This window comes from Schistocerca gregaria, chromosome X (assembly GCF_023897955.1).
Source record: "Schistocerca gregaria isolate iqSchGreg1 chromosome X, iqSchGreg1.2, whole genome shotgun sequence".
Lineage (NCBI taxonomy): Eukaryota > Metazoa > Arthropoda > Insecta > Orthoptera > Acrididae > Schistocerca > Schistocerca gregaria.
In genome coordinates, this window is record NC_064931.1 from 522273538 (window position 1) to 522286022 (window position 12485).

At 45.8% G+C, this 12485-nt stretch overlaps 1 protein-coding gene across 1 annotated transcript in view; it reads right to left on the reverse strand.

Annotated features, from left to right (window-relative positions):
- LOC126298601 (lysosomal-associated transmembrane protein 4B-like) overlaps positions 1–12485 on the reverse strand; it is a 183230-nt gene that overhangs the window by 38459 nt on the left and 132286 nt on the right. The window contains exon 3 of the mRNA XM_049990001.1: positions 3246–3399. Coding sequence (XP_049845958.1) covers positions 3246–3399 — 154 coding nt within the window. The remainder of the gene's footprint in view (positions 1–3245; positions 3400–12485) is intronic.

The following is a 12485-nucleotide window of genomic DNA, read 5'->3' on the forward strand; positions in this document are numbered from 1 at the left end:
CGCCGTCAGTGTCAGCCAGTTTGCCGTGGCATACGGAGCTCCATCGCAGTCTTTAACACTGGTAGCATGCCGCGACAGCGTGGACGTGAACCGTATGTGCAGTTGACGGACTTTGAGCGAGGGCGTATAGTGGGCATGCGGGAGGCCGGGTGGACGTACCGCCGAATTGCTCAACACGTGGGGCGTGAGGTCTCCACAGTACATCGATGTTGTCGCCAGTGGTCGGCGGTTGTAAACTTGCACGTGCCCGTCGACCTGGGACCGGACCGCAGCGACGCACGGATGCACGCCAAGACCGTAGGATCCTACGCAGTGCCGTAGGGGACCGCACCGCCACTTCCCACCAAATTAGGGACACTGTTGCTCCTAGGGTATCGGCGAGGACCATTCGCAACCGTCTCCATGAAGCTGGGCTACGGTCCCGCACACCGTTAGGCCGTCTTCCGCTCACGCCCCAACATCGTGCAGCCCGCCTCCAGTGGTGTCGCGACTGGCGTGAATGGAGGGACGAATGGAGACGTGTCGTCTTCAGCGATGAGAGTCGCTTCTGCCTTGGTGCCAATGATGGTCGTATGCGTGTTTGGCGCCGTGCAGGTGAGCACCACAATCAGGACTGCATACGACCGAGGCACACAGGGCCAACACCCGGCATCATGGTGTGGGGAGCGATCTTCTACACTGCCTGTACACATCTGGTGACCGTCGAGGGGACACTGAATAGTGCACGGTACATCCAAACCGTCATCGAACCCATCGTTCTACCATTCCTAGACCGACAAGGGAACTTGCTGTTCCAACAGGACAATGCACGTCCGCATGTATCCCGTGCCACCCAACGTGCTCTAGAAGGTGTAAGTCAACTACCCTGGCCAGCAAGATCTCCGGATCTGTCCCCCATTGAGCATGTTTGGGACTGGATGAAGCGTCGTCTCACGCGGTCTGCACGTGCAGCACGAACGCTGGTCCAACTGAGGCGCCAGGTGGAAATGGCATGGCAAGCCGTTCCACAGGACTACATCCAGCATCTCTACGATCGTCTCCATGGGAGAATAGCAGCCTGCATTGCTGCGAAAGGTGGATATACACTGTACTAGTGCCGACATTGTGCATGCTCTGTTGCCTGTGTCTATGTGCCTGTGGTTCTGTCAGTGTGATCATGTGATGTATCTGACCCCAAGAATGTGTCAATAAAGTTTCCCCTTCCTGGGACAATGAATTCACGGTGTTCTTATTTCAATTTCCAGGAGTGTATTTAGTCGACCTGACTGTGTCAAGTAGCGCACTACTAATTCTGTATTCAAACGTTACGGGATTGTTTTTCCAACCCAAGTGCATTAACTTACATTTCGCTACATTTAGAGCTAGCTGCTATTCATCACACCAACTAGAGAGTTTGTCTCAGTCATCTTGTATCCTCCTTCAATCACTCCATGATGAAACCTTCCCGCATTACATTCAAATAAAATGGCAAAATAGGAAGTAGAGGATTTAATTTGTCCTTGAAGAATAGAATTATGTGGCTGAAAATTCAGAGTGTATTTTATCTTACACGCAAGCCGCAGGACACTCATACCTGTGGAACGTTGCATTAAATAATGGGTAAGTTACGCTCTCGTTTGCTCGTCGTCGACGAGACATTAAACCCCAACTCTCCTTCCATTTCACTACATCGAAACGTAGCTTCCATTTCTATAGTCACAAAACCTCCCACTTCCACAAAACGTGATATGCAGAAAGACCAACGCGTGAAACTTCCTGGCAGATTAAAACTGAGTGCCGGACTGGGGCCTTTACTTTTCGCCGGAAAGCTATCCAAGCACGGCTCACGACATCCTCTCACGCCTTTACTTCCGCCAGTACTTATCTCCTTCTTTGCAAACTTCACAGAAGTTTATCTGCATACCTTGTGGGACTAGTACTGCTAGAAGAAATGACGTTATGGAAAGCTATCCAAGCACGGCTCACGACATCTCACGCCTTTACTTCCGCCAGTACTTATCTCCTTCTTTGCAAACTTCACAAAAGTTTATCTGCATACCTTGTGGGACTAGTACTGCTAGAAGAAATGACGTTATGGAGAAATAGCTTACTCACAGCCTGCGGGATTGTTTTCAGAACGAATTTTCACTCTGCAGCGGAATGTGCGCTGATTTTACTTCATGGCGCATTACAACTTGATAGAAAGAGAAGATCCAATTAAGTGCGACGCGTTTCGTCATATGTTCGTTTAGTAAGCGCGAGAAAGAGGCATCGTGCATCACAGAGAAGATTTCTGTTGAAATGCCGAGAAGAGTCGAGAAATAATTACATCCTCGCACGTAAGTATCGCGTAATCTCCACAAAGAGAAAATAAGAGAAATTAGAGCTTATACGGAGGCTTACCTGCAGTCGTTCTTCCCACACACCACTGACGAGTTGAACAGAGGAGGGGCGAAAATAATTATGGTACCTTAAGTATCTTCTGCCACACAACGTAAGGTGGCTTGTAGAGTATAGATTTGCATGTAGATACGTCCAGATAGGGATACAGCAGCAGAAAGTCTCTCTCTGTGGTGAACAGGCATTACGTAGTTAAAGATTCAGTGTGGTTCTCCGTTGTTACAAAGAGTAGAGTGCGCTGTTCAGCTAGGTGGGACTCACACATAATATCAGTGGAGTACAGGTAAGGGTGTAACAGCAGTGAGTTGGTCTCATTGCTGAGTAAGTGATGCAGTGAGGTCTCGTTGTTATTTAGTTTTTGATTCTTTGGGGCTCTCTATTATTACTGAGAGTATGGTGGCTTTACAGCTAGGTAGGACTTACACATGTTTTCGACGGAGTCCAGATATGACTGTGGCAGCAGCGAGCTGGGCTCAGTGTTGAATATATGCTCCAGTGTGCGCTCTTCGTTATTCTGTGTGGTTATCTATTATTGCAGAGAGTAGAGTGGATTTTCAGCTAGATGGAACTTACAAGTTAACTCCACTCAGTGAGTGTTGCAGCGTCAAGTTAGTTCAATGGTGAATATGTGCTGCAGTGTGTGCTCATTGTTATTTAGTTTTGGAATCTGTGTGTTTCTCTATTATTAATGAGAGTAGAGTGCCTTGCAAGTAGGTGAGACACATGATCTCCACGAAGTCCAGGTAGGAGTGCAGCAACAGCAAGCTGGGCGCAGTGCTGAACGTATGTTGCAGTGCGTGCTCATTGTTTTTAGCTTTGGATTCTTTATGGTTCCTTATTATTAGAGAGCGGTAGGTGGCACTTACACATGATCTCGACGGTGTCCAGGTAGGGGTGCGGCAGCAGCGAGTTGGAGTCACTGCTGAACATGCGCTGCAGCGTCTGGTCGTTGGCTCCACCCATGTAGTCCCCTGTGTGTAGCCGGTACGCCATTGTCGCCAGCTGCACCAGGCTGGCCGCCTGTCGGCACACCATTTCGTAGGGTTATTCATTTCATGTGAATGGCGTATGAAGTATCGGTAATATCTCACACGCTGAGTGTAAGCCAAATCGAAACTCCCTGGACACAGGATGATAGTGGAGCTTAAGTTTTCTGTATAATTAGAGACATTTTCTTATCATATACACATGTTTGGCATGACGTTTCCGATACTATTTGATTTCAATATAAATAAAAATGCAACGTAACTAGTCACTAAAATTTTAGTTTCAGTTTTTAATTGCGCCGCGTTTCGGAGGCTTTGATCCTTTCCCAGTTGGCAATTCCGGTGTTTAGCTCAGGTGCAATGCTTCTGGGAAACCAATGATGTCGAAATATTGGTCTTTCTGTGTATCTTCGTTATATAATACGAGAGCTGTTTGGAAAGTAGGTTGAGATCGGTTATGAAACTGAAACATTGCGTAAGTCCGATGAAGCTTTGCACACACACGAAGAACGGGAAGGAAGGGGGGGAGGGGGGGGAGGGGGCAGGTCGAAAAGTTTCTAGCCTAACAAATAAAGAATGACAGAAATTTCATAATACGAATTTATTTATCAATATAATACTTTCGGGCACGCTCAGATAACTTCTGCAAACCATCCAAGTAAAAGGTCTTCGAATTCGAGTCCAACCAAGCATTCACAGCATCAATCACTGCATCATCATTGTCCTTTGAGATATGTTGTTAGGTTTGTGAAAAGAAAAGTCTGATGGAGGCAAATCTGGAGAATATGGTGGATGACGTAACAATTCGAACCCGCAGTTACGCAGAATTTCCAGCGCTGCGAGGGCTTGTGCGCCGGTGCGTTGTCCTGACGCAAAAGAACTGCGCTCGCCAATTTTCCGCGCCTCTTTTTCTTTATCTCTTCTCTCAGACGGCTCAGGAGAGTGCAGTAGTATGTTGCATTGATAGTTATGCCCTTCTGCGAGTAACCCACCATACGTACCCCTACTGCATCCCAGAAGACCGATGCTATCACCTTACCGACTGATTTTTTCACCCGGAACTTTTTTGGGTAGGGGATGAAGGATTTTTCCACTGTTGTGACTGCTGTTTTGTCTCAGGATAAAATGGTGAATCCACATTTTGTCCATTGTCATATACCTTGCAAGAAAGCCGTCTTCATCTCCTTCAAATTGGCGGACGATTTCTTCACAACACTGCATATGCTCCCGTCTCTGATCTGCACTGAAGTCTTTCAGGACCCACGGAGATGAAACTTTCTGCATTGCCAAAATATCCACAACAATGTCATGAGCACGCCCATGGGAGATTCCAAATGTGGTTTCAATGTGCTGCAATGTTGTTCGATGATTCTGAAAAATCGTATCCGAATTGCTGTCACTATTTCATCAGTGGCAACGGTGACAGGTCTTTCGCTCTTTGGCGCATCTTCCACACTAGTTTTCCCACGTTTGAAGCCGGACACCGAGTTTTTAGCTGTTGCATACGACGGAGCACTGTCTTTAAGTGTATTCCGCATGTCTTCTGTAACTTCCTTGCGCGTCATTCACTTCAAATGAAGACATTCAATCACAGCACGGTCTTTATTCTCTCGATATTCGCCATTTTGCTTACACTACGATAGACAACGCATTCTAGCGGCAAAACTAACGAAGCTAGAGTCGCGAAAGGGTCACCATAAAAGTAGGTGTTGGTGTTTGTGTGAGATATTACGGTAACTATCTCGGCTTGGAACTTTTCGACCGCCCCTCCTATGTGTTGGACGGCGTCTCTTGTATGCCCAACGATCGCGTCACGTCGCTCTTTTCAGTTCTGAGCGCACGGTGAGCATGGAAAGATGCACTGAAAATAGTCTCTCCCACCAAGTATGAGGGTCCGGTGAGAGATTTCACCTGATGTCATTCAGTCCACATAATACAACTGTCATGCTGTTCTTGCTTCGTGACAATTCTCGGCCGCACTCTGTAGGGGCAATGAAGATGTTCCTGCAGCATTTTCGATGGGAAGTGTTTGATCACCCACAATACAGCCCGTAATTCGCTCCCAGTCAGTTTAACCTCTGCTGCCATGAACTGTTGGCTGTGAAGCCAACGTTTTGGCATAGATAACGAGCTGTAGATCAGCGTAGAGAACTGACAGAAAACACAGGCGGCTTCCTGCTATGACGAGGGTATTGGAAAGTTGGAAAGTTGGTACGACGCTAAGACTAATGTCTAAGTCGGGGAGGTGACTATGTAGAGAAGTGGCTGGAAGGTGTAGCTAACAGCTGCAAACAAAACATTTTTGATTTTAACAGTGGTTTCCATTTCTCAAGCGATCGGAACTTACTTTCCCAATAGCCCTCGCACATTTGGTAAAGTATGTAAACAGTGAATGTGTTAAACTTAAATATTTTCCTGTCGAGGAAAGTACGCAACTAAGATTTATGTGGCACTTAACGTAATAGGTTTCAGCTGTTACCTTGTTTTGCATAGGTAGAAATTTCTGCGGAAGTTACAAGGAACCAGTTAGAAATAATGCATTTACTGTTAGCGGCTTACGTTTATTGTTTCAGTGGACGGACTATAGAATGTTTCTCAACATCAACTTACGACATCCAGTCTCAAAGGTAACCAACACCCACGACCGATACAGCGTGTATTTAAAGAAAACTGGATTTGAATCCTCACTGTTGCTCTACTAGCTCCACTGTTATGCGACTGGCGTGAAATGTGAATCTACATGAAACACGCCTACCAACTTTCGTTTATGTTGCATAATTCCTCCTTGGTGTCAGGTTTCTTTTTCCTTCAGCGCATTTTACAAGCGAAACAATGCTGAGAATTGAAGTGGAGTAAATTAAGTAATTTATCTCGTATCACTAGAAGCGCATGGATTCCGGATGCGGAACCGCCATAGTCTTCTCGCGGTGACCAGGCATCGCTGAGGTCAAAGTTTATTTTTGAAACACGAGGAGTTTTGAGTTGCTAACGATATCTAATTGAATTTTCAATTTCTCTGAATGTTATTTGCTTTCATACCACTATATATTATATTAAAATTTCAGTATTACTATCGCGAACACTAAACGTTTACTCGCTTATTTTGTCCTTCTAGTGTTATAGTAATAATTATAGCTGTTACCATTCTCTCTTAAAGTCACAAACGCATACACTCTCTTTTTCTCTCTCAAACTCAAACACACACACACACACACGCACACACACACACACACACACACACACACACACACACACATACACACGCGCACACACGCGCACACACACACAAACCACAGCCGACTTTGCTAGCGATGGTTCACTGACGTCTACGCTCTCATTTGCTGAGACGATAGTTAGCATAGCCTTCAGCTACGTTAATTGCTACGACCTAACCGCCGTATGCTTCACGTCTGCTGTGCAGCGAGCTACCTTAATTTAAGTATTAACTGTATTTTTCTTACTTATCACTTCTTCTTCTGCGTGTTTTTGCTTTTAGGAAGCTTTAATAGTCGAGTGCTATTAAGTGTTCCATAGATCTCGTGTTTGTTTTGAATACAGTCAGAGAGAGTCCCTTTAGTCAGCCATAGTGCCAGTAGTGTCAGTGTCGCCCTAACCGCCGTCTGCTTCACGTCTGCTGTGTAGCGAGCTACCTTAATTTAAGTATTAACTGTATTTTTCTTACTTCTCACTTCTTCTTCTGCGTGTTTTTGCTTTTAGGAAGCTTTAATAGTCGAGTGCTATTAAGTGTTCCATAGATCTCGTGTTTGTTTTGAATACAGTCAGAGAGTCCCTTTAGTCAGCCATAGTGCTAGTAGTGCTAGTGTTTGTTTTGAATACAGTCCAGAGACAGGTAGTGCTATTTTTCTTGTTTTCTACAAGAAGTGGTTAGCAATCACAGTTTAGTCAATAATCAACCGCCTTTAGTGAATTAGCAGTCTAGTTAAAAGTTGATTAACACTCTATAGTAAATTGATTTCTTAGGATGGATAGGATGTGTGGCTGCTGTGTACGGACGCTGGAGGAACTGGCCACTCTTCGCGAACAGCTGAACGTGTTGATGGCCGCGGTCAGCCGTCTTCCGGCTGCTGCCTCGGAGTGTAGCGGCAGTGGTGAGTCTGGTGCGTCGCATGGCACACCCCAGGTGTTACATGCTTCACCCACTGTCCCTGCTGTCGAGACATCTTCGCGGGTACCGGGCGCGGTTGGGCCACCCTCTCCCCAAGGGGAGTGGCGGGTTCAGCGGCGTTCGCGGCGCACGAGGCGGAGGGTCAATGTGGAGGCTGGCCGTGTGGCATCGCCCGCTCTGCCTGTGAGTGGACATGTGGCCGCTCCTTCAGCAAGGTCCGAGCAGGCACACGGGGGGAGGGGTTTATCAGTTATTGGGAGCTCCAACGTTAGGCGGGTGATGGAGCCCCTTAGGGAAATAGCGGAAAGGTCGGGGAAGAAGGCCAGTGTTCACTCTGTCTGCTTGCCAGGGGGTCTCATCCGAGATGTGGAGGAGGCCCTACCAGCGGCGATAGAGAGCACTGGGTGCACCCGACTGCAAATTGTTGCTCATGTCGGCACCAATGACTCCTGCCGTCTGGGTTCAGAGGTCATTCTCAGTTCGTACAGGCGGTTGGCGGAGTTGGTGAAGGCGGAAAGCCTCGCTCGCGGGGTGGAATCGGAGCTAACTATTTGTAGTATCGTTCCCAGAACCGATCGCGGTCCTCTGGTTTGGAGCCGAGTGGAAGGCTTAAACCAGAGGCTCAGACGATTCTGCGGAGAGCTGGGGTGCAGATTTCTCGACCTCCGCTATCGGGTGGAGAAATGTAGGGTCCCCCTGAATAGGTCAGGCGTGCACTACACGCTGGAAGCGGCTACGAGGGTAGCAGAGTACGTGTGGAGTGCACATGGTTTTTTTTTAGGTTAGAGAATTCCCTCCCTAGGCCCGACAAGACGCCTCCTGAGACGCGGAAAGGCAGGAGTAGGCAAAATGCAACAAGGAATAACAATATTAATGTGCTAATAGTAAACTGCAGGAGCGTCTATAGAAAGGTCCCAGAACTGCTCTCATTAATAAACGGTCACAACGCCCATATAGTACTAGGAACAGAAAGTTGGCTGAAACCAGACATAAACAGTAATGAATCCTAAACTCGGATTGGAATGTATACCGCAGAGATAGGCTGGACAGTGAAGGGGGAGGCGTGTTTATAGCGATAAGAAGTGCAATAGTATCGAAGGAAATTGACGGAGATTCGAATTGTGAAATGATTTGGGTGAAGGTCACGGTTAAAGCAGGCTCAGACATGGTAATTGGATGTCTCTATAGGCCCCCGGGCTCAGCAGCTGTTGTGGCTCAGCACCTGAAGAATAATTTGGAAAATATTTCGAGTAGATTTCCCCACCATGTTATAGTTCTGGGTGGAGATTTTAATTTGCCGGATATAGACTGGGAGACTCAAACGTTCATAACGGGTGGCAGGGACAAAGAATCCAGTGAAATATTTTTAAGTGCTTTATCTGAAAACTACCTTGAGCAGTTAAACAGAAAACCGACTCGTGGCGATAACATATTAGACCTTCTGGTGACAAACAGACCCGAACTATTTGAGTCAGTTAATGCAGAACAGGGAATCAGCGATCATAAAGCGGTTACTGCATCGATGATTTCAGCCGTAAATAGAAATATTAAAAAAGGTAGGAAGATTTTTCTGTTTAGCAAAAGTGACAAAAAGCAGATTACAGAGTACCTGACGGCTCAACACAAAAGTTTTGTCTCAAGTGCAGATAGTGTTGAGGATCAGTGGACAAAGTTCAAAACCATGGTACAATATGCGTTAGATGAGTATGTGCCAAGCAAGATCGTAAGAGATGGGAAAGAGCCACCTTGGTACAACAACCGTGTTAGAAAACTGCTGCGGAAGCAAAGGGAACTTCACAGCAAACATAAACATAACCAAAGCCTTGCAGACAAACAAAAATTATGCGAAGCGAAATGCAGTGTGAGGAGGCCTATGCGAGAGGCTTTCAATGAATTCGAAAGTAAAGTTCTATGTACTGACTTGGCAGAAAATACTAAGAAATTTTGGTCCTATGTCAAAGCGGTAGGTGGATCAAAACAAAATGTCCAGACACTCTGTGACCAAATTGGTACTGAAACAGAGGATGACAGACTAAAGGCCGAATTACTAAATGTCTTCTTCCAAAGCTGTTTCACAGAGGAAGACTGCACTGAGCTTCCTTCTCTAGATTGTCACACAGTTGACAAAATGGTAGATATCGAAGTAGACGACAGAGGGATAGAGAAACAATTAAAATCGCTCAAAAGAGGAAAGGCCGCTGGTCCTGATGGAATACCAGTTCGATTTTAAACAGAGTACGCGAAGGAACGTGCCCCCCTTCTTGCAGCGGTGTACCATAGGTCTCTAGAAGAGCGAAGCGTTCCAAAGGATTGGAAAAGGGCACAGGTCATCCCCGTTTTCAAGAAGGGACATCGAACAGATGTCCAGAACTATAGACCTATATCTCTAACGTCGATCAGTTGTAGAATTTTGGAACACGTATTATGTTCGAGTATAATGTCTTTTCTGGTGACTAGAAATCTACTCTGTAGGAATCAGCATGGGTTTCGAAAAAGACGGTCGTGTGAAACCCAGCTCGCGTTATTCGTCCACGAGACTCAGAGGGCCTTAGACACGGGTTCACAGGTAGATGCCGTGTTTCTTGACTTCCGCAAGGCGTTTGACACAGTTCCCCACAGTCGTTTAATGAGCAAAGTAAGAGCATACGGACTATCAGATCAATTGTGTGATTGGATTGAGGAGTTCCTAGATAACAGAACGCAGCATGTCATTCTCAATGGAGAGAAGTCTTCCGAAGTAAGAGTGATTTCAGGTGTGCCGCAGGGTAGTGTCATAGGACCGTTGCTATTCACAATATATATAAATGACCTGATGGATGACATCGGAAGCTCACTGAGGCTTTTTGCAGATGATGCTGTGGTGTATCGAGAGGTTGCAACAATGGAAAATTGTACTGAAATGCAGGAGGATCTGCAGCGAATAGACGCATGGTGCACGGAATGGCAATTGAATCTCAATGTAGACAAGTGTAATGTGATGCGAATACATAGAAAGATAGGTCCCTTATCATTTAGCTACAAAATAGCAGGTCAGCAGCTGGAAGCAGTTAATTCCATAAATTATCTGGGAGTACTCATTAGGAGTGATTTAAAATGGAATGATCATATAAAGTTGATCGTCGGTAAAGCAGATGCCAGACTGAGATTCATTGGAAGAATCCTAAGGAAATGCAATCCGACAACAAAGGAAGTAGGTTACAGTACGCTTGTTCGCCCAATGCTTGAATACTGCTCAGCAGTGTGGGATCCGCACCAGGTAGGGTTGATAGAAGAGATAGAGAAGATCCAACGGAGAGCAGCGCGCTTCGTTACAGGATCATTTAGTAATTGCGAAAGCGTTACGGAGATGATAGATAAACTCCAGTGGAAGACTCTGCAGGAGAGACGCTCAGTAGCTCGGTACGGGCTTTTGTTAAAGTTTCGAGAACATACCTTCACCGAAGAGTCAAGCAGTATATTGCTCTCTCCTAAGTATATCTCGCGAAGAGACCATGAGGATAAAATCAGAGAGATTAGAGCCCGCACAGAAGCATACCGACAATCCTTCTTTCCACGTACAATTCGAGACTGGAATAGAAGGGAGAACCGATAGAGGTACTCAAGGTACCCTCCGCCACACACCGTCAGGTGGCTTGGGGAGTATGGATGTAGATGTAGATGTAGATGTAGATCACAAGAGAGAGCTGTAAATAAGTGAGCGTTCTCACAGTGCGCGTAATTTAACAGATGTTATCGCTTTTAATAAAGAGCGGGATGCACTTTAGCCCACCTGGACGTGTACATCCTCACCGAGAATAATCTGTCATTTAGACCTCAAAAGATTCCACATCCAACTGTGACTATGTTGCCTGTGCGAGTATCTGGTGGTGCGGACCTACTGAAGCGACGACGGGGCCAAAAACTGCCCACTGAGCGTACCTGGGGTTCCTTTGTACACGAAAAGCACATCGCACATCGTTGGAAACGATATGGTGTTTGGGAGACATACATTTAAAGTGCTGAGATGTTGAAGACTTAGCCTGACGTAAGAGTTTATGTTGTTGTTGTTGTTGTTGTGGTCTTCAGTCCCGAGACTGGTTTGATGCAGCTCTCCATGCTACTCTATCCTGTGCAAGCTTCTTCATCTCCCAGTACAGACTGCAACCTACATCCTTCTGTATCTGCTTAGTGTATTCATCTCTTGGTCTCCCTCTACGATTTTTACCCTCGACGCTGCCCTCCAATACCTTGATGCCTCACAACATGTCCTACCAACCGATCCCTTCTTCTAGTCAAGTTGTGCCAGAAACTTCTCTTCTCCCCAATACTATTCAGTATCTCCTCATTAGTTATATGATCTACCCATCAAATCTTCAGCATTCTTCTGTAGCACCACATTTCGAAAGCTTCTATTCTCTTCTTGTCCAAACTAGCTATTGCCCATGTTTCACTTCCATACATGGCTACACTCCATACAAATACTTTCAGAAAAGTCTTCCTGACACTTAAATCTATACTCGATGCTCGATGTTAACAAATTTCTCTTCTTCAGAAACGCTTTCCTTGCCATTGCCAGCCTAGATTTTATATATTCTCTACTTCGACCATCATCAGTTATTTTGCTCCACAAATAGCAAAAGTCCTTTACTACCTTAAGTGTCTCATTTCCTAATCTAATTCCCTCAGTATCACCCGAGTTAACTCGACTACATTCCATTATCCTCGTTTTGCTTTTGTTGATGTTCATCTAATATCCTCCTTTCAAGACACTGTCCTTTCAGTTAAACTGCTCTTCCAAGTCCTTTGCCGTCTCTGACAGAATGACAATGTCATCGGCGAACCTCAAAATTTTTATTTCTTCTCCATGGATTTTAATACCTACTCCGAAATTTTCTTTTGTTTCCTTCACTGCTTGCTCAGTATACAGATGGAATAACATCGGGGAGAGGCTACAACCTTGTCTCACTCTCTTCCCAACCACTGTTTCCCTTTCATGATCCTCGACTCTTGTAATT